We start from the raw sequence: 22,416 nt of genomic DNA, 5'->3' as shown, positions 1-22,416 counted from the left end.
CAGGTAAGCTTTAAACATGGCTTCCTTTTTCTTCTTTCCCTTGAGCTGCCCAAAAGATCACTCGGAAAGACTCTTTTATTAACTGCTACTACTCATCTCTGACTGTTTAAGATGTTACATTTGAAAGTAAAGGGGTCAGTGATTCCAGATGCTTTAGGCCAACAGGGACACGGCTGCTCTGCACTTCACTCAAAGGTCAGCCTATATCTAAGCGCCTTATGCCAATAAAGCCCTTTTGTCCAGACTTTTTGAGAGACCTTTTTCTTAATTAAAGCCTGCGGTCAAATAAGCAGACAGAGTCTTTCCGTTGAATTCTAGCTTTTGTAGAAATTTGACCAGCTATGCTTCTAAAGTACTACTTTCACTATGTAATTAAGCCTTCTAATATAATTCTAAGTGATAATGAAGTAGTTCTAATTTCATTAGAAAACTACACTCTAATAATTCCATAAAGTGTAAAACTTGGTGCCCAATTTGTCTCTTGGAAGAAAATCATTAAATTCCCAAAATACATCAAATATATTTGTATGTACGATTCAATAATTAGATTTTACTATAGGAGAAAAACAAAACCTCATATTCTTAATATAATTTCTACGCAGACTTTAAAGGAATATTGGCAATGCAGATATTTTTGCAGAATTTTGTTTTGCCGCATCCGGCTGTTAAGTCCTGAGGGATCACTATATCAATCCTACAGATGTAAGGGACTTAAGCAAGTAGGTAAAGGTTAGTAACAGATTGATGAGCAAAGCTAAAAGCTTCTAATCCAGTATTTTATTTATTTGGTGATACCAATTCAAAACATCAGATGTGGTTTTCTCCTTTTTCTTTTGGTAAACCGAGTACTGCATTTGGCAGACAAGCGTGCACAACAAAAGGAACAAAGCAAACCTTGGGGCCATCATCAAGCAAAATTCTGTACTTCACCCAGAAGGTTATACAACAGGCTCTGAATTTCATGCCTAATACCAGGATCTGTCTCAAATTCATACTACCATTAAACTGAAAGACTAAACTCCAGGCCTTCAGCCAGTAAGGGCCAGTATTTTCTGGATACTGATCACTGAAAACTAGAGCATGCTTTAAGTGATGAAAAAAAACCCCAACAAAATAACCATGAGAAGTTAATTGTGTTAAGTGCTGTGCTGTTTAAAGCACATCAGAATACCACTTTTACTCTTTAAAAGAATAAAAAGTCTAAAAACTTAAGTGAGACAGTCATTATGGTTTGCATGAAAATAGTTTTTAAGGCTTAACAATGTATATGGTATAAAAAGTCAGTGAAACATTTCCTATTTCATGATTAAGGAATCATCAATATTTTCCATTTTTACAGTATGTATCTACTTGGGTACACAGAATATTACATTCTGCTGTCTCACAATACCATTGTAACATCAAACACCGGTTCAGTATTGCTGTCTATAGCAACAAGTGACAAATAAATACCAAATCTCATTTTTAACTTAGAAAGCAACTAGCAACAACAGCCTTGAACATTTCTGACCTAATTCTACTTCTGCAGAAAACAGTTGTATGATGAAAAGAGTAAGATTCAAAAGCTGGGATGAAGACTGCATACCACTAAGCTAATGTGTAACGTATATGCCCACAGGAAAGGTTCGAACATTAGCTTGTTAACATTTAGAAAGAACTCTTCCAAGATTTTTATATTTTGACATGTTTATTTTAGTTGGATGATCAGACTCAATGAACAAGCTGAAACAGTATTCCTCAGCCTCACAGCTGCCTCCCTACGGACTTCTACGACCAAATGTTTAAAAATATCAGAAATATCTGGATATTTGCATGAAGTAGTTCAATAGTTACTTCCTGTTCCATGCTTCCCTTTCATGTCTTTCACGAATTACTTCTTTTAGGTATGGTTCGAGATAAGGGTGATCCTGAAAAAGAGGAGAATATATTTAAACTTACAGCAAGGTCCAGAAACATCTCACATCATTCCCACAGACTATTTGCTCCTCATTCCTCCCCAGGTTTGACTAAACACCAACCTATCAAGAAAAAAGACCCAAAAAATAAATCCAGCCTTACTTACCTTGAAAAGGTAAACTTTGTATCTGCCAAGTCTGCAATGACAAGTTCTCTATTGCAGCAACCACTAATTCCTAACACCACATCAGCATTAACAGGCAAAGTGATGCTTCCAGCCATGCCTTTAGAAACAGTGGATTTTTGGCAGATACCCAAATGTACAAGATCCACTTTAATTAGTTCAAAGTCCAACTATAGTAATGCACAGTATCCACTTTAATTAGCTCAAAGTCCGACAATAATACTCCTGATAATCTCTTTCTGAGCTTAACTTCTAACCAGCACTGTAAAGTTGCATTTGGTAGAACACCCTGACCATGTTTAACACAAACCAAACTGCTGCTTGAGGAAATACACGACCAATTATTCAATGCAGCTGTTATTGAAATATGACCTATGAGACCACAACAGCCTCTGCTTATCCAGAGATGCATTAACACCTTGATACTCTCCTCTAGTCAAAAGTTTAACAATAAAATTCCTTTCTGACGGGTAATCTGGAGAAAGCTGAGGCAGACAGTGATGCAAAATCTGTGAATCAACTCACTACCAAAAAATAAAATTTAGTCACATCTGATAAGGAAAGTGCAGTTTGTTTTTTAAATTACAAGATAACATTTATTTTAATGCATGATTTCCCCTCAAATTATTCTTCCTTGGCACCTTCATGAATAAAAGCTTTGGCTCAAGAATTTCTGCAAGATTAAGAAATTAATCACAAAAGCAGGAGACCTTCTTTAAGAATTTCAAAGCTATTTACATTTATATTGTATTTCTTTATCTGACAGCTCAGAAGAAATATTTTGTCTGAACGCAAACAACGTGCTGCAAGTCTGAGCAGCAGCTTAAGCTTCTGTCATCTTGAGAAAAATTTGGTAATTCGTACTGAAAAACAGATTTTTAAACTGCAATCAAAAGTGTATTCCAGAGGTAGTGCATGAGATGCTGACTCATTTACTCATTATAAAGAGCATATAAACATGTGTCTCCTCAGAGAATTAAAATCCCAACCATCAGTCCTAGCAGTGCTGTTTAAGACCTTCGAAACATTCCATGCACGTACCTCTTCGTACTTCACCCACTGGTCTTTTGGAAGGATCTGATGTTTCAAGCTTAAGTCCAGCGCTCGCTTTATGCGAAATACTCTTGCATTGTACAGATCCTCTGGAAGTCTCTTCAACGCTTCTTTGACATCATCATCTTCATGCAATGTATCATCTCGCATTAACCCTGTACCAAGAAGAATTTACCACTGAATAAATGCTCTTCAGTAAGACTTAGGACAGACTCATGTACCATGGGCAAAACACTTCCAGTACAAAATTATGAAGAAAAATCAAACAAATCCAGGAGAGCCACTAATTGGTCACAGAGAACATGCAATCCTAAATCACTGATTTTCACAGACTCTATTTTCTCACTCCTTTTCTTAAAGAGGAATAAGGAAAATGGGTATTTAATTCAATGTGTTTCATGAGAATATACATAATAAAAACTTCTCAGGATCTAAGGGGTCAACTTATGTGCACATAATTTTATATCTCTGTTTAAGGTGACTGTCCAGGTAAAGGATTTTTGACAGCTCTGAATCCATTAGAGTCAGTCAGCCACAGATGAGATTCCTTCAGTACAGAAGATTTTTTCTCTAAACTGAGCTGTTCATAATATCTCTGCTGACTATATGAAGCTATGGAAACCTGAAGCTCTGCGTTGGTGCGTGAGTTCAAAATTGAAAGTTAAAACAGGGAGAAACACCCAGTCCTCTCAAAACTAAGGACACTCCCACACCTTCTGTCGAACAAAGGATTCTTGAAACTCAACCAACCTTTCTGTAAGGTTCGGTATTAACAAAATAGGACAAAATATTATTTCTGTAGCATTCCAAGATGATTACTACAACATACCTATCGACTTGTGGTTAAAGCTTTTCATCTCATGTGACTGATTTGGCAGTAGCGTCTCAATAAAACAAAAATGTCTTTTGAGTCACAAATTCTTAAATTCAGTTTTGTAATTTATTTCAAAGGCACAGGGAGCACTGCTGCTAGTTTAATCACTATATTAAATTTGGTGCTTCTATAATTTTTTACTCACGTTTCCAGAGCAGCAACAGAAGTAATAATTTCAGCACAGGCATTATCAAAGAGGAATTAAGCACTGCATCTTTGGAGGAAGAATCTAAGTTTACCTGTTTTCAGTTTTCTTGCAATTTTTTTCTAACTTCCCCAGAGCAGGACTTCCTTTAAGAGATTTGCCTGCATTGTGGTGAGCAATAAATTGCAGCATCTGAATATTCAGTTTCTTGTCATCCAATAACTGTTCTACCATCTAAATGGTTGAAACAAACTTGGTAACAACTCTGAATAAACTGAAGACAATACCATTAAGGGACCCTCTTCTCCTTAAGGAAGCCCTGTTTTGACACCTATTCCACCACTGCGCAGGCCAGAGTGACGCCAGCTGAAGTTATGGTGACACAAAGCGCAGAAAAACTACAATCTTTTTTGCACTTTGGATACCTTGCATAAGTACTGCATAGGCTGACTACTATCAGTGGGAACCTCTCCAGCTTCAAGGACAGTCTTTGGGTTAGAAGACACCAGCCAGTAAAAGTGACTCGGTGGGGAAATGTAAATAATTGGGTTTTCAGGACTGCTTTATCAAAGATTTTCAACTGACCCAGCCTGGCCTTAGCTGTTATAAGTCAATTCACTGGAACATTAGCCAACAGAAATAACAGAAATAACTGAAGCTATTGCCACAGAAGTAGCAGCTAATTTTGATCAAAAATACTTACGCCAACCTGCATGTACATCTACCGCCTATGAACCATAGCTAGTTTGAGAACTGTTATATTTGCAGTTTTTTAAAACTCAGCAAAACACTTACCAAGTTTGTTGAACCCAGCTGCATTGTAATACCACTTGCGAATCCTGTCTAACAGGCGACCACCTCCTGCAACTGAACGTGACCATCATCAGTTGCACAGCAAGGTAAAATTCAACATTTACACATTATTGAGGCAGTACACAAATACTTCCTTGCCTCCAATGCATACACTAATGTAACATTGCATCAAGTTTGAATTTGACCATATATGACTTGGCCTCTACTTCTCAGTATCCCATAACTGACACTGAACTGGTAGAAGGACTGCTCATTACACATGAGTTTAACCCATTTCACTAGATTTGAATTTTGGGCTGCTTCAAGACCTGGAAAAATGCTACCAATCCCTCATCAAAGACAGACAGACAGAACTTGTATTCCATAGCACTTACATGAGCCAAACCCATAGTGTCTACATACAGCAAAATCATGAGGCTTCTTTTTCAATAATCTATCTAAGTTCCTCGGCTTTTGCTATGTGACTTCAGGCCCAGAATATTATTATACTGTTAACCCTCTGCTCTCTTCTCCGCTCCAGATACTTGACTGCTATTCCTTTTTCAAGAAGCTGCCAAAGTCAACCACGAAATCCACACTAAAACCTCAAAAAACCCCCACCAAACAAAAAAATCAATCAGACAAAAAAAAAAAAAAAAAAATCAAACCTCCTTCCTTTAAATGTGGTTCAGGATGGCAGAGATGCTTTTACACATAATCAAGTACCTCAACAAGGCGTCTAGAAGGCCACGAACGGCACAACACCGGAAACGCAGCGCGGGCGAGCTATTTTATGTGACGTTTAAGCTATGTGCCTTACCACATCACCCCAAAACACCAAATGAGGTCAATAAAATTGACCCAAATGAGGTCAATAAAGCATTTCCTCAGCAGGTCACTTAGTTGCTCCTTCGTCCTTTAGGGCCAGACAAGGAATAACCTTAGCCCAACTGCGCGCCGAGTCGGAATCCGCGCAGGACAGCGACGCCCGAGGCCCCTCATGAGCAGCCCAAGGCTTGCTCTAGAGCTCCAGAGCACTCTCTACGCCCAGAAAGCTCAGGTATCGGAGCCGGGCTCCTTCCCCTCCACGGGACGGCCGGCGACGAGACTCGCCCGGCGACTGTGGAACCGGCAACTCGCTGTCCCCGTCAAGGACACACGACGCAGCCCGGCTCCCCGGCTCCCCCTCCTCCCTACACGGCCCACCTCGCTGCCCGGGGCGAGCCTCGCTGCCCAGCGCAGGCGGGTGGGGGACATGGACGGTCCCGGGCCCGGCCCCGCCGCCCCCCCAGCGCCCCCGCCGCCTCACCAGACGCCCTCGCCGCCATCTTGACCTCGGCGCGGCGCGCGGCCTCCTGGGAAACGCGCGGGGCGGAGCGGGGCGGGCCCGCCAATGCCCCCCAACGGCACCGGCGCATGCGCCCTGGCGGGAGGGCGGGTAGAGGTGACAGCCGAAAATAATAAAACAAGTAAAAAGGAGCTTTGTAAAGCACGATGAGCAAAGCACCCATCGGTCACGCCAAGAAGCAGAAAGCCATCTCTGCTCAACTATCGCAGCCGCCAGGTGAGCGGCTCTGCGTTCTGATCGCTGCATCTGCCCAGCCATTCCCTCAGGAAGGGACCACTGCGTTTTGAAAGAAACGGAGAGGGCAGTTTCAGTCAGAAAAGGTTTTTTCGTTTGTTTGTTTTTATGGTTTTTGTTTGTTTATTTTTAATAGTAAAGGCGCAAAGTTTATGTCATGATCCTCAAAGTTCTTCGAGCCTCTCTCCCATTTTAGCACTCCCACTAAATGTTTTGCTTCCATTCTTCATCGGCAGAAGCTTGTGCATTTAACATTTCAAAGAAACTGGTTTAGCTCTGGCGACAATCATTTCTACATTTAAAAATATTAAAGGAATTTAAAGCTCAAAGTTTGAGGCATTCAAAATATACAGACTCTGTAATATAGTTTCTGTTACAATGTTTTGTCACATGGTAATACATAGTAATAAGGCTAGTGCAGCAAACCTGCAAAAGTTAACTCAAACATTATGAGCCCACATACTTTCTATTAACATTTTTACTATAAACATTATTTTTTTACAAGACCGTTTGAAGATTATAGTTTGTTATTAGCATTTAATACAGCCAAAAATCCAAGTAAGCATATCAGACATGGATACTTTTATTTAACTGGAGGAAATGGGGGAAAGTGCTTATTCATCACATTTCAGCCACCATGAAACTTGTTATGCATCTCCACCACGAACAGTCTATTTAATAAAGTATTTTAAGCAATCCTTCCAGGACCATAGAACAGGAAACATGAGAAAAAAGGCAAGTCATCTCAGATATATATTGTAGACAATGAATGTGGTTTTCCAATGTGTTTCAAGCACTTCTTTTTCAGAATCTTAATTTGGATGACTAAGAATTTAACCAAAGTCATAATCCAGAGATCACTACTATTCTCATTCTTTAAATCTCTTTAACCTTACTTTATTTCCCACCTTTTGAATTTTATTCTGCTGTGTGCATAAAAATTGCTATTTTTAGCTTCAACAATGAGGTTTTAAATCATTGAGGCTTTTTCATTAAATAAGCTTAAATCCGAATTAAAACATCTGGATTTCGGATTTCCTGAACTGGAGGAAACTGACTGTTTTTAATGAAGGAATGGAAACTTCTAAACAATATCAGTTTGCATGTGGATTTAGGCAGCCTTTTCATTTTTCCCAAATACACTGTGAGGCATTTGATAATTCCATATTAACATGCTTTGCATAATGATAAGATCAAGTATTTTTAATACTCCCATGATGCCCAATGTCAGCATTTACTTCAGCTTTTACAACTGACCAACTCTATCACCTTAATATATACTACAGCCTCTTTTCATATGGTAACTTGTATATGAAAGCCACACAAATCTCATTGGTATGAGGGGGGGGGGAAAAACTGAATAAGGGGAAGAGAAAAGTAACTAAAATAAAGTGTTTGTAGATTTCAGGGACAGCTGAAATAACAGCTTTATTTTCTTTTTATAATTTGCCTAAATTCAGTTTGCTGGTTTTTCTTTTTTGACATTTTTAACCAGCTTTTAGGATACTAATTTCAGCAGTCAGCTTCACAAGGAAACACCTTTGTAACCTATAGAAACAAATGCCTTTCTGTATGAGGAATGTCACATATTAATGGTGTGATTCTTTCTACCATACAAGGAAAATAACTGTTAGCTCAAGCTGGTAAACACAACACTATTTCACTACCACACTATCTTTTCTTTTCTAACTTTTGGAGAAGAGGGTGAAAGGAGAAGACAACAGAGGACAAGACAGGGAATTAAGTCACTAGCCAGTTTTCCAATCTCCCAAAATTCTGCCATTATCAAAAGAAAAAAGAAGAATTTGAATTTACCTTTCTGTTAATGTGCTGCATCATCCACTCTGAATTAAGTTAGTGATTAATTGCAAGGCTTGCATTAGTAGCAATCAACATATTGGCTCAATCCTTCTGAAGTACATTTTTAAGTTACTGTAAGTATTACTGTGGGCCTTTAAATCCTACATGCTTCATAAACAATGACTTCTTAAACCAGTAATTAAAAAGTTAAGAGACCTTAGAGGGAAATAGTTTTATAAACTATGTTTATTTTATAGCTTAATTCTATATATATTTTTTTACATGTGTTACTAATTAAAGTGTTTTTAAGAAGTTTTCAAAGTCCTGCATAGACGCTTTGGCAATCTCTGTACAAAACACCTCATCGGGCAAGGATACCAGCTGATCCAGAGGGACGTAGCTGGGTTGTGCTGGGTCATACTGGGCTCTTCCCAAGAATGCAAGAAACATATGCCTCTCTCTGATTCGTAATAGCTTTGAGTTGAAAACCTAAGAAAGAAAAAAGGGAAGACTTTTTTAGGTTGTCTAAATTCCAGACCCTGAGGCATCGAAAATAAGAGCCTTTTTTAGAAAAGCTGAACATCTAGGAAGTAAAAAAAAAAAACGTTTATTTTCCTTTAATTTATGTCAAACACCAGGTAGGTTACATTTATAAATAAATTATCTAAGCTCTAAATAAATACTTCAATACAACATGCTGACACACACACACAACAGAAAACAGGGAGTGATACAAAAAAACTAATGTGCTTGAGCGTTGTTTCTATATAACAACTATACTACTTTTGTGTAATCACAGCCAAGAAAGTGGAGATATTCAGTAACAGGGAGTGCTTTCCCTGTAGCATCAGATTCAAATGACCACTGTTATAAGGAAGAAATGAAGAGGTGACCAGATGGCATAATGCAAACAACAAACTGGCACAGTGGTAAGGGCAAAGGTGAGTGGATGTGACTCCTGTCATCATAACCTGGCCAAAAAGCAGTGTGGTGGTTCAAAACAATCACTTGTCTTCTGCTGCACAGCAATACCTACCATCGAAGATACTTGCCACACACACACATACAAAAAAACCCAAACAAACAAAACCCCCCCCCCCAACAACAACAAGACACACCACCAACAACAAACAAAAACATCTAGACAGTCAAAGATGAGAACAGTGGCAGAGGAAACAGAAATCAGCAAAACATTTAAAATGAGAGGGAAGTGGGGAAGATGAGATGCACAGTTAAAGTTGTAAAAACAAAGTTCCTTTCTAAGCAGTACAACTGAATAGAGGGAGATGAAAGATGCTATAGAGGAGATAATGATGAAAATATGAATGCTACAAGAAGCAGAGGTTCTACTAAAAAAGAGACTACATTGATGGAAGAATTCCATGAGGATGCAAACTAATTTGAACAACGAGGGAAAAACAAAACTACTGTTCCTCCTCTACCTTCCTTGAATTTTAAGAGTCAGAATACAGGAGAAAAAAACCCACTTAACTGCCATTTATGGAGATGGTTGACAGAAAGAATGGTTATAAAAGCAGCTGTAACATCAGAGAGAATTTGACCAAAAAAAAATTCCTGTACATTTCCTATTTTCAACATTACTGTCATTCAGGATAGAAGTGAGTACAGGGAGAAAAACATGCATTTGTGAATGCACAAGTTAAAGGCTCAACCATCCTTAGATTGAGTGCACAACCTGTATCCTGGAACTCACAGTTTTGGAGGGTGAAAGCGAAGAACAGGAAAGAGGGAGAGACTGTGCCAAGAACAAGGAACAGAGCAAACTCTCCACTTACCCTTCGAAACAAAGGGAAGAACAATAATGAGATGAACTACCACAAAGCCAACAATAAGACAACTTTTACACTGCATTTTCAGACCCTAAAATTTTTAAAGCTTTTTTTTTTAAATAGACAAACCTGAAAGAAGTGTTTGTGTTATACATATAATGTTATCTAATGAACAGATCTTTTGTATAATCTGTCTTCTCTTGTGTCTCTTAGGTAAGATTTCAGGAAAAGCAAATCCCTAAGCAGGCAGTTATCTCTCTTGCAGGAATACAGAATAAATAAGCATGACTACCTCTGTTGAAAACCTTAAAATTCACAAGACTGTGGGTAGGGACATCACACGTGCTAAGGGAAAAAATGCAGCAGTTCCACACTAAAATCCTCAATACTTTCTGGATTGCTAATAAAAATTACCCCAATTAGAATAAAAGTCTCAGGCTAGTTGAAGAATTCACTTATGCTCTGCATAGAGCAAGGCTCCACCTTCAGCACATTAGTAAAGTGGTTGTGACAAAAGCATCGACAATTTATTCCCAGATTAACAACTCACCTGAGGAAAGCGAGTAAGCATGTGGTGGGGAATGCCCATTATGTTGTGTAAGTAGTCAAATGTCTGTTTGAGTCTCTTTTTACTTGCAGTTAAAATCTTGGGAGTTTTATACACTATCTGTTGAATTTCATTACGCTGAAAACCAAGTTCAATTTGACAAACCTAAAAGAGAGCACAATTTTATCTTCACAAGTCAACTACAGCAAGCAGCTTATTTTAAAGTGCCACTGAAATAAACTAATGCAAAATTCCTTTATCCTTTTTCATGCAGCCAAGAATGCAAGCCACAAAAATATCTGCCACTTCAGTTCTTCTCAAGTCAGACAACGCAAATCATGTATCATTCTGGATTAAAGTGTAATTTGTCTACAGAATATCCCCAAAATAAAGATGACTTCTGTGAGGGTTATGTATTTTTCAGCTTGTCTGAGATATGAACAAAAACCCCCTGTCTCTCTCTATATATGGCAGTTACAAGCATAAAAATTCTCTCCTAAGAGTCCTTCATCATTTTCCATACCAAGCTGTCAAGGGAAGTTCTTCTTGTGGAGCTGTAAAACACAGCAATCCAATAGCTAGTGCCTACTTTTGTTAATGTGTTACCTCTTTTGCTAATGTATCCAAGTTACATTTTTTTATAATAGGGAGTGTTATTTCCATAGCCTTCAATTTAAGACTGCTGAACCTAAAAGAGATGTGTAGAGTATGTGGTGTATTCAACGTATTCTACAGTTCAACAATGTCTAAAGTAAGATGTCTTTTTCAGAGACTGCCTTGACTTCAATTACGATTTCCCAAAAGGAAAACAAAACACATTTTTTCAATAAAATCATGAGCACTCCTCCCAAAGTGCAGAATGGCAAGCAATTAATTGAGTTGTTGAGAAAGAATTCAGCATACAAGAGTGTCTGTTAAGTCAGTCATTTCTTCTATCCTCCAGTGACACTTGCAAGCAGCTTGTTTTCAGTCATGAAGTGGGTGTGCTTGCCAGTTAACATAACCAGACTTTCATATCAAACTAAGGTACTTCAATAGGCAAGAAGGTGGTGTTTTTGTTTTGCCCAGTTTGATGTGCCAAGACTGCAGCTCTTTTCCAGAACTGCCTGTCAATATAAAGGGAAGGGCTTAGAATCTGGGTTTTGAATTTACCTTAGGACTTCCAAATCCTTACTGGGAACAGTTTCTAGAGGCAACTATAATCAGGTCTTTCAAATCCTTGTTTTAACTTCTTTGCTTTATAAATATATGTGCACCACACAAAATACCAATCAACTAAGATCACATTCAAGTATGAAAATGAGTGGTATCTTCCATGGACCTGCATTGGCAGGATCAAGATACACAACCAGAGTTAAGACCCCATGTTAAATCACTGCAGATATAAAGCTGGGCCCACTGTAGAGCTAATTGGGGCAATAATCTTGAGCTTTTATGTTCTACTCTGTGACATGGAATAGCTCTCTTGACACGATTGGTGAGCTCAAGTGTAAGTTGCTTTGACTGCAGTCAGTCTGACGGCAAATATACTTAATATTCAATAACTCTCTAGGCCACACACGCTAATATCCTTACTGTGTAAGTAAGCCTTAGCAAAACTCCACAAAGTATGCATTATTCCCACAATAGGCAATGCTAATGCAAACTTTCAGGTTTTACCCTGGCAGTGCATCTCTAATTGTGCTTGCTAAAACCCTCAGAGGACGGACTAAGCCATCCTTCAGCACATTTAGTCCACAGCTTGTATCTTATGACAACCAATATCAGCTGCTGTATTTCCTTCTAAATAACAGACCATTCAGAATGAGGGATACAACCGGTTCCCTTCTGAACTGTTATGTTCCTCCCACCAGCAGTTTAGGACATGCAGGTCTGAACACAGACTCTGAATCCAACCTCTTGAAAGGCTTGATCTTTTAAGAATTAGGGGATTCCAACAGCGAGGACCTAAAAACTCTTACTTTCTTTCCCTCTCTCACATATTTTAAAAATAAAGGTGCTACACTGTATTTCTTGGTAGATAAAGAAGATAGTCACATAGAACTGAAGGTCTTAAAAACACATTCATTATAATAATGGCTCCCTAGCCTGTGGAAACAATGTGTGTTAAAAAGAAAGCACTATTAATTAGAACAGTCTGCTACTTTCCAGTCTCCTCCCTTACCACACACACATTTCAGATGGCAAGATTTCTAATGTTTCATAGTTTCAGGGCAGTGAGTCTGTCTGAAAATTATACATTTTGATTCATAGTTACTTGTTATAGGATAATGGAATTTCACAAATTGTTACACTACATCATGCTGTTTGGCCTCGATGGCTTTACAGCACAGTAATTAAACCAATACATAGTTACATTTTCAAAAGGGAAAGTAATCCCCATGGGTTTGAAGTTATTTACCCAACAGTTGTTAATAACGACCATCTGCTACCAGACAATAGGTGTCAAATACACATTTTGGCAGGCTGGTTACCTGCCAGGAGAAAAATAATCAACTGCACATTTCTTGCTCCTAAATACTTACGGACAATCCAAGTTAGCAAAACCCATAATAATTAAGGGGGTAGGGGGAAGATAGAGTATTTTTCTACTCATTAAAAAATGGGTAACCATTTATGTCATCATATAGCAACTTATGGCAGGAAGGCACTACATCAGAGTAGAAGACAGAATAAGATAACTCTCCATGTATTGGGTAAGCTTGCACACTATAGAGGAAAATACATTATTCAACAGTTATTTTATACCACCACTAAAATTATTTCATTAAAGTCTTTCTGTACACAATCCCCTACAGGAATTTTATCTTCTGACAACCCTTACACTGTATGGATATACAATACACTTTTATTATCTATTCATAAGCTCACCTGAAGATTTTCTTTTACAGGCTCTAATTTGCCAGTCAGTAGCCTTGGAAGACGAATTACCAGATTCTTTGTCTACAATCAGAAAAAACCACATAAATTAAAGAGTTTTACTGAAGGCTTCTTTGTAAATGTATCTGTGAAACAAAGATCCTATCTAAACTTTGTTTTTTGCATTTCATTTTGTATTTCATTTTATCTACACCAAAGACAAATTTGCACAAAGCAGCAGTATGTTAAGATGCAAAACATTACTCAAAAATGTTCTTTTGGAAAACAAAATATAATACAGTTGTAAAGCAGACAGGAAGAGGGAATAAAAGCACACATCAAAAGGAGAAAGTAAGCTCAAGTGCCCAATTTCTCTCAGCCTTCAAGTTGTTTCTTCCCATCTTTTTTTAAAAAAGTAAACAACACACTACCCAATGGAGGCTATAAAAGGATTTTTCAGTGGCAGTGGAGCGAACTTCAGAATCTGGTTAGACCACGGTGTAACAGCACTACAAGAAATTACTCCACATTCCCTAAAGTGTCTGATTACTTGTAATCCACCCTGAGTATAAGGTAGTGACTAAACCCTTTTCCAAGGAGATCTCTCACCTCAAACATGGAAAGGCCAGCAACAGGGCACTGTAGCAGTTACAACTGTTCAGCTAATAGAAGAACGCCAGATTCCACTTGGAATTTGGCATTCATTGCAAACCCCACCTACTGCAGGACACAACTAACACTGCCCACTTACTCCAGGCAAGTCCAGCTACTACCTGCCCTGAAGATCCCAAAGCACGGTGCTGAATACCCACTAGGCACATAATGTGGTATGCACTCATGAGCAAAGCCAGATGTCACTCTCGATGAGCTGAGCATATGATTTGGCATTTATCTTGATATGATATTCACTATTTTTTAAATGATGATGCAAGTATGTTACAGTATCTTAAAGAGATGAAGAGCACCAAATAATTTTCCGGAAGTTCAAAGAGCTGCTTGCTGTTTCAGTAATTATTTCAGTCCTCTGAACCCCCTCAAATAAACTGGACATACACATGCTTATTTGATAATAACCGGTAGCAGGTCATCTTCAGAAACTGTATTTCAGGTCCTCTGAATGTTAGGTGTCCATATCACTTCCACAGACAGCTAAAACGATGTTACCCTCCTGTAACCCTTTAGTGACATTACTGGATAGCACAATTTTTGTTGATAACCTCCAAACACTTGGAGTATTCATACAACTGTCACTAACAAAATACCTGAAGACTTCAGTCTTTACCTTTTTTACACTGAGACCAAGTTCATTTTTGAAGAAACCCAGTCTGTTATCCAGTCTTTCCACGGAAAACAACAGCAAATATGGAGCTCTTGAGACCATCTGAGCAATTTCTGACTGACCAAATTTTTTTGATTTTAGGTAAGCCACTCTAGAAAGAGAACAAAAACAAAATAAAATCCAGTGATGAAAATTTTATTGCCTCCGTTTATTCAGTGATCACTTAAATTCCTCAGCGATATCTTATAAACGGACAGATGTTCTAGCATTAACATGCAACCCTGCCAAAAATAATTAGGATGAAATCTGCAGTTATCGTAAAAGCAAAATAGCCTCCCTTCCAATTAATTAGAAGTAAAATAAACCTCAGAGCAGAATGTCAATACCGAAGACAGATTTTAATTCCTTCCAGCTGTACTTAAGCAGATAACTATGTTAACCTACATTTAACGACCAGCCTGTCTCCTAGATTGCAAACACATTAATGGATCATCATAGGGTATGGACAAGAAGATATATACAGCCTTTTGCTATTTTAATGAATTCCATTTCTACTGCTGAAAGAACAGAATACTATACCTCATGCATTCCTGTTTTGCCAATAGCACTGGAGTAGAAATATCATACAATGATGCTGTGTGCAGAGATATTGTCGAAAAAGACATTTCTACATCAGCTGAAATTACATTTGCCACAAATAGGTCCCTACTTTCAGTCACTGGTCTAACAATTGAGTAACAAACATCTGGTCATCAGAAAGCAAGAGGAGTTGACTAAAGTTTTGATATTTAACAGAGCTTTCTTTCTTTTTTTCTTTCCAAACTCTGTTGATTTCAGTGAAAGTAAAATCCTATTTCAAGTACTACTTGCAGTAGATGATTATCATAGCTCGCAGGAAAAAAGGCATGAAGAGGGGAAATACAGCACACAAAGTAAAGAGACACAATTAATCCACATACTACCATGTACTAAACAACTAAACTACAATTTGGACAGGCTTCCTCTGGTTATAGATGAGAGTAATTGCAATTTGGGAAGTATTTGCAGTCAGATCGACTAAGACCAAACAAGAATTGGCTTATCTGGTAGTAATTAAGATACTAAATGGGTTGCAGAATATTCCGCAGAAGCAGACATTTAGCAAAAAATGGGCTCTCTGTTAAACCATGTCTTGTGGAAAGAAAAAAAATAAAATTACTTTCCAGTCAGTATAACTTCCCTCTTTCTACACATCCTCAGAAATTAAGTTATCACAAGCCAAAACCCCCCACATGGAAGATATAAGAACAAGCTCTAGAGGACCAATTCCTAACTGAGCAGACACCTCAACACAGAAGTTAGCACCCTAGGCACCAGACAATGACAATGGAAATGACACAGCTTCCAAACATCTCAGAAACTGCTAAATGAGCAGATTAAAAATCACATCTTTTGGCTGTCCTGACTCCACTTGTTTTCTGTTAACAAGTCATTAAGATTCACACCTGAAGTATTTCTTCCTGGCAAGGCAAGAAACTTAAAAGAGGGATGGCAAGACTGTAGTAATCTGACTCTAGAAACTAGCATAATTAAAGGAACACAACTATCCAACCTGGCCAAAGTTTGAGATACATCTGTGAGTGCTGGCACCAAGGTTAGCCCATGTTCTACTACAGGGCTCAGCAGTTCTATGTAGCATGTTAACAGTTTTAAGTCATTATTAACACCAGCATAAAACAAAGCATCTGGTGCAGCTGCAGTACAGACACTGATTTGCAACTGTCAAAATTGTTAGGAATTATGGAATGTTTTGATTTTTACAGTGTTTATCTGAAGTCAAATGCCAAACCTATTGAAATTTGTGTTTTGTTTCCTGGCAACATGGAATCCATAGCAATAAAACATTCCAGAGTGATGTAACCAATACCACATCCATCTGCACCAAACTGTTTATGCAAAGGTGATACTCAGCTTTCGAAAGACAGCTATTTGAGAAACACTCACTTCACAGCCTATACAGCACACTTACTTACTTTAAAGCCTGCAGGAAATCATTCACCAGAGTCAAACTTACAGAGGAATCATACTGCATAAAATTAAGAAGAAATCAGATCGCACTGCTCAGCCCCTACCTCACTAACCAGTTGGTGCCACATGAGAGTCACTGAAAATAAAATTGGACTTCATGAAAAAGTTAGGATATTCATCACAAAATCCCCCCCCAAAACTTCTCTTCAGAAGGGTGTAAGCAATATGCTTTGATATTTAGACTCAAAACTACCGCCGGAAAGTGACACAGGCTATTTTTTTGGATATTGCTTCTGAAAGGCCACTCATTGAACACGAGATTAGAAGAACAGAGGGGAAAGAAGCTAGACCTATGCTATACAAGAGTCTACTCATGTGCCTGTTTCTAAACATCTGTACTTTCAGATTTCTGTTTCAGACAGAAATGCTACTACATGCAAGAGCCAAGACGACAGACTTTCTTCCCCGGAGTACTGGGAAGTTTTGAGTTCATTAAATATGCACATACACACAGAGGAGTTGTTCTGAAAAAAACGCTATTGAATTAGGAGTAATATTATAAATAAAAGTTCATTTTAAAGACTGAAGAACAGTTTAAGGCCATACAAGTGTGAACAACACACACACACACACAAATCAGTTCGCTGTAGTGTTGTATTGAGTTTCAGCTGGACAACTGGAAAAATATGTCATCAAAACCTCCTGCTGCTATTAGATGTCAACACAGAAGAATCTGGTCTGCTTCTTTGATTGCAGAATTCACAAGGTTTCAAATTGTGACTGAAGAGTTTAATATTGTACAAATTTATGTAAAGCCTTAGGGATATCATTTTGGAAAGAAAGCTGACACAAGTAAAGCAAGTGCCCTAAGATGGCAAGCTGCTTCCTCTGCGGCAGAGACACAGATGGACAGTAAAATTTGTTAATAGACAGTTTGTTAATTTGTTACAATTTGTTAATAGGTGGACGAAGGTATTGACTTATGATACCATTGCATGTTAGTGCCAACAGGCACAAGAACACGGAGACAGGGATTGAGTAAGAAAGGAGGCAGCAGGCAGCACAGGTTCCTTCAGACAAGGCTAAAGCAACTGGGAAACAAGATCTTCAAGCCAAAGGGCTTAACACCCTGCTACTGCTTGAAAGGCTTACCTGGTTTCTAAAGCTTCCAGATCTTCACCAAGGATGTATGGATTTTTGGTCAGGAACAGTCCCAGTTGATTGTCTTCTATACCCACATCCTTAAGAAACAGAAGTATTTTTTTTACATCTTTTTCAAAGTCCAAGGTCAGTAAGAGTTGACCTGCCTTTTGACGTTTCTCCACTTGGGATAAGTCAACTCCTACAACAAATAAAATTAGAAGTTGTTTTAATTAGAGACCCTGCTTTCTGTAAATGTTTCACAAAGGCATATTGGACTTTATAAGACTACTCAATTTTTTGCACTGATTTTGCAAACTTTAATTACCCAACACAGCAAGACTACAACACCTTGTATATTGTGGAGAGACTCCAGATAAAATAAGCAGTCATTTTAGAAGCTTTTGCTGAGTTTATTTTTTGAAGAAAGGCATTTGCAGTGAATCCTGCATGTGCCACATTTAGAGACCTGCTCTTGTTGCACAGAAGTATGTGTGCATGAAATTTCCAAATCTGCTATAAAAGGGAAGATGAAAATTTTGCAATGAAGTGACTTTGTATACTGACTCATACACAGCAATTTCTTACTACAGGGAGACAGATTCCTCCCCTCAAATATTAATTGCTCACACCTCTTTCTAGTCTTCCTTGCATGTTTGGGCAACAAGGTGGTCAGGAAGCTTGAACTCGGGTATCTCTGTAGGCCAAATGTTTTCTGATGAGAAGGAAGGTTCTCATCAATCCCTCTCCAATGTGCTCTGCCTCACTCCTAAGATTATGCACAGCAACCATTCTCTCTCCTTCCTTCCAAGGATTGAGAGCTGCAAGTTGTTTTGCAACAAATTAAAGCATCCTTAACCAGCCCAAAAGAAGAAAGACCAATTAAGTTATGCAGCAATCCTCATCTCCTGAAGCCATGGGAGATGCCTCCTTCTAACTCCCTAGGCACTAAGGGACGAACACCAGCCAGCTTTGTTTCCCAGTAGCATGGCATTGCTAGTGACACAGTCCCCTGTTTCTGTCCATTTACCCTGGATAACATTCTGCAGCTTTTTACCATTGGTCACTGTTCCCATTTTCAAGTTTACAGAGTAACCAGTAAGAGCAAAGCACAGATTACATGATCTCCAAAGCTCCTGCCATAGGTAGATCACACAAACAAAATCACACATACCTAGGTGGACAAGTTTCTCAAGGGTTTCTGAGTGATCAACATAATCTCGGAGTGTGGAAGACTGAATGGGAAGAAGTGGTTCTGCAATGATCTGTACAGCTTCTTCCTCAGAAATCACTTCCAAAGCAGATGAAGGTGGGATGTCATCCCAGTCTAAGAAACAAATATAGAAGACCCAAATGCATTTTGTGAAAGACAAAGCTGGTCCCACCTAATGCCATACAGATCTCCTAAAATCCTTTTCAAAATGCAGGAACACTGCGACACATGATAAACAGCCAACCAATTATTTGAAAACATAAAAACAGACTCTGCTCCCAGTTTTTGCCTCTGTTCCATCTCCTGGTCACTGCCCATCAACTTTTACTCATATGGCCAAATCTGAGAGTAGTACCCAGCAAGCCTGCCCTCAGTCTGCTGCCTGGACCACTGCAGACAACAGATCACATCACCCTCTAGAAAAGAATCATCTTTTACATCTTCACAAACGCATTCTTGCCTGATCACAGCCAAATAAAATGCTACTGCAAAGATTATTTTTCATAACCTGACAAGCCCACTATTTGTGGGTCTCCTGAATGTGATGCCTGAAATGCAGCTGTTTTAACTTTCAATGTATTTCATAGTCAACTCCAGCCAAGCCATTATATCTTATCCATTACAGAAAGGCAGCTGACTGCCACTATCTCTAATAGCAAAAGGAATAATCTCCTGCTCACTAAGGTTTCAAAGGGAACATGACCGTGCTTGTTTTCCCTTAAGTGTTCCAAGTTACAGAACTCAGTGTCTTTTAAAAAAACAATGCTTTAAACAGATCTATTTTTCCACTGACAGGAGCTCACAGTGGCAAGATTAAGATTACTGTTTGCAGGCTAGCTTCTAGCATCCATGTCAATCATCAGTTTGATTACTGATCAGACACCCTGATGATAAACTTTTCAGGAAGGGTATTTTCTGTGCTCTACACCTTTGTATAATGGCTTCCTGGAGACCAGGGTAACACTGTTCCATGTCAAGAAACAAAGGCACACCAACTCTACTACAACAGATTCCAAAGTAATTAGGATATGCCTAACGCTCCAGAAAGAGTTGCACAGACTAGCTTGATAGCTGTTGAGGGTCTTGTCTTTTTCTCACAGCCTCAGAAACAAAAGCACAGTAAAATGTTTTCAGCAATATTTACAATTGAATAGGAACTCTCTAGGAATCTATAGGAATATAAAGTGGTTTTGGTTTTTTTTTTCAACTTGTTGAGGACCAAGCCAATATACAATAAAGGCCTTTCCAGATGCATGCACATCTCTTATTACCACTTTGAGGTCTTTATACTGCCTGTTGGGAGTCATACTTCAAGTTACCAAAATCCCCCAAAATTATCAATTATGTTTATCCTATTATATAGACTGTCAACTGGGCAAAATGCTACACACGCACATTCTCCAGTCAGTCTGCTGGCAGATAAAAATCTGGCATGTGGATAAACTGCATCGCAGGTGCAGCCACACACCATCACATTGGTGCAGCACTGTTTCAGAACCAGCTACACACACAGATCTCCATTGCAGCTCTGAGACACCCCAAATAGTAAGCTCTGTATGATGCAGGCTGGCTGGGCTCAAAGCAGAATCTGAACATACAATTCTGATATGTAATTCAGAGCAAGTTTCCTCAGCATGCCCAAAATAATTTGAAAGGATGGAAATATTATAATCCTCGTTTAGACATAAAAGTAGGGGGAAAGTGAGTAAATTTCCTCAGGGCAACAACAACAAAGCGCCGTTGCATTTATCTCCTTTCCTCAGGAGACAGTTGGGCAAGCATTTCTCATCAGGGCAGTGCTTAAGGAGGCTTCACACTACTACCTCCTGCTGGTCATCCTAGATCCCTCACACGGCCCTGTAGTGTGAGCTGCTTCAGGCATGGAAAACCCCAGCCTCGCTCAAAATAAAAACAACCCTGCCCTCCAGAAAACAAACACCTCCCCCCCCACCCCCCCCCTTTTTAGTTAATACCAGCACATCTGTGAGGGAAAGGCAAACACTCAGCAGATGCAGGTAGGGTTATGAAAACTCCTTGAAATGGCAGCTCCAGACCTACATTTCTACCCAAAGCATTGTACCTTTATCTCACTTTAAAGGTACTCTTTGCAAGCTACATTGACCATAAATATCGGAATTAACTACGAAGCTAAACAGAAGTGAAAGTCGGGAACTCCAGATACATATTTTGCGCAAACAGGGCAAAAAAGGAGAACCCGGCTGGGGTTAAAGAGCAGCATACTGAAAACATAATACGAAGACCAGGGAGAAATGGTATCCCTTAAAGCCCCTTACCTTCGTCCAGTATTTTTGCACTCAGATCAGGTAATGTTTCTGCTTTTGCTTGTTCCTGTCGTACTGAAGGCAAGTTACTTTCGGGAGAAGAGAGGGATCCATCCTTGGCGCTGTCGGGCGGGGAACAGCTTCCTACGGACACCTGCCTGTATGCCTGCAGTCTGCACAGAGCCGCCTCCTTTCCAGCGGGCAGCACCCTCAGAGGGGAAAACTCACGGCAGGCCCGTGCGGGGCAGCCGCCACTCCTCGGCCTCCGAGGAAACTCAATAGCACGGGCCGCGCTCAGCCGGCAACACCAGCGGGAGGCCTGCCGAGCCCACACAGCCATCATCCACCTCAGCACAGCATCCTACAGGGAGAAAATGGGTGCGGAGTTGACACAGGTGCTGCCTGCCTCGCAGTAGAGCCAGGAGCGTGAATCCCCCGGGCGTTACAGCAATCCCTCACTACAATGAACCACGTAGCTGCCTTCAGGCTTTAAACGCGCGAGAAACGGAGGAGCCGGGTGTGAAGGCCGCCGCCCTGTACGAACAGCCGTTCCCTTGGGAGCAGGGGGGAAGCTAAGCCAGGACCGAAACCCTCACAGGGAGATGGGGCCCTCCGCTTACAGCCGCCACCGCACACTCGCCACAGGGCGGGGAGGCTGGGTTAGGCCGCGCTCGCCGCCCTCCCCTCCCAGAGCTCCCCAGACCGACAGGCTCTGCGTACAGCCTGCGGGAGAAGGGGCAGTGCCACGCGGCCCGGGAGCAGCGGGACCCACCGGCACCTCACCTGCGCCGCACGGCGCGGCGCGGCCCACGTGCGCGCCCCGCTCGCCGGCCCGGCCCGGGCGAGACCACTCGGGAGGAAACGGGGGGAACAGGCAGCGGCGTCCTTCTCTCCGCGTGTTCTAAAGGGTCGGTGTGGCCCCACCTCCCCCCCTCCCGTGTTCCATTGCTCCCTCTCTCGCCTTGTGGGCGCG

The 22,416-nt window shown here is 40.0% G+C and overlaps 2 protein-coding genes across 4 annotated transcripts; both read right to left on the bottom strand.

The window, feature by feature from the left end:
- Positions 1-762: 762 nt before the first annotated feature.
- Positions 763-6,341, bottom strand: LOC120750438 (cytochrome b-c1 complex subunit 7). Its single transcript, XM_040059158.2, has 4 exons — positions 6,254-6,341; positions 4,948-5,019; positions 3,122-3,288; positions 763-1,907 (listed from the first exon to the last, which is right to left on the bottom strand). The coding sequence occupies exons 1-4, from the start codon at positions 6,270-6,272 to the stop codon at positions 1,830-1,832; spliced, it is 336 nt and encodes a 111-aa protein (XP_039915092.1). The 5' UTR covers positions 6,273-6,341; the 3' UTR covers positions 763-1,829.
- A 515-nt stretch (positions 6,342-6,856) lies between these two features.
- On the bottom strand, positions 6,857-22,340 carry MTERF3 (mitochondrial transcription termination factor 3). 3 transcript variants are annotated; one of them, XM_040059128.1, is made up of 8 exons: positions 22,227-22,340; positions 21,456-21,804; positions 19,123-19,275; positions 17,961-18,150; positions 14,805-14,952; positions 13,535-13,606; positions 10,667-10,828; positions 6,857-8,815 (listed from the first exon to the last, which is right to left on the bottom strand). In XM_040059128.1, exons 2-8 carry the CDS (start codon positions 21,784-21,786, stop codon positions 8,621-8,623), a joined length of 1,251 nt encoding a protein of 416 aa, XP_039915062.1. In that variant the 5' UTR covers positions 21,787-21,804; positions 22,227-22,340; the 3' UTR covers positions 6,857-8,620. The 3 variants fall into 3 exon arrangements, with proteins under 3 accessions (XP_039915062.1, XP_039915079.1, XP_039915071.1); XM_040059145.1 differs by having other exon boundaries at positions 22,216-22,241; XM_040059137.1 differs by lacking the exon at positions 22,227-22,340 and adding an exon at positions 22,064-22,222.
- Positions 22,341-22,416: the final 76 nt, after the last annotated feature.

Source organism: Hirundo rustica, chromosome 1 (assembly GCF_015227805.2).
Source record: "Hirundo rustica isolate bHirRus1 chromosome 1, bHirRus1.pri.v3, whole genome shotgun sequence".
NCBI classification, from domain to species: Eukaryota; Metazoa; Chordata; class Aves; order Passeriformes; family Hirundinidae; genus Hirundo; species Hirundo rustica.
Note: the sequence above shows the minus strand (reverse complement) of the source record. Positions and strands in the feature narration are given on the sequence as shown.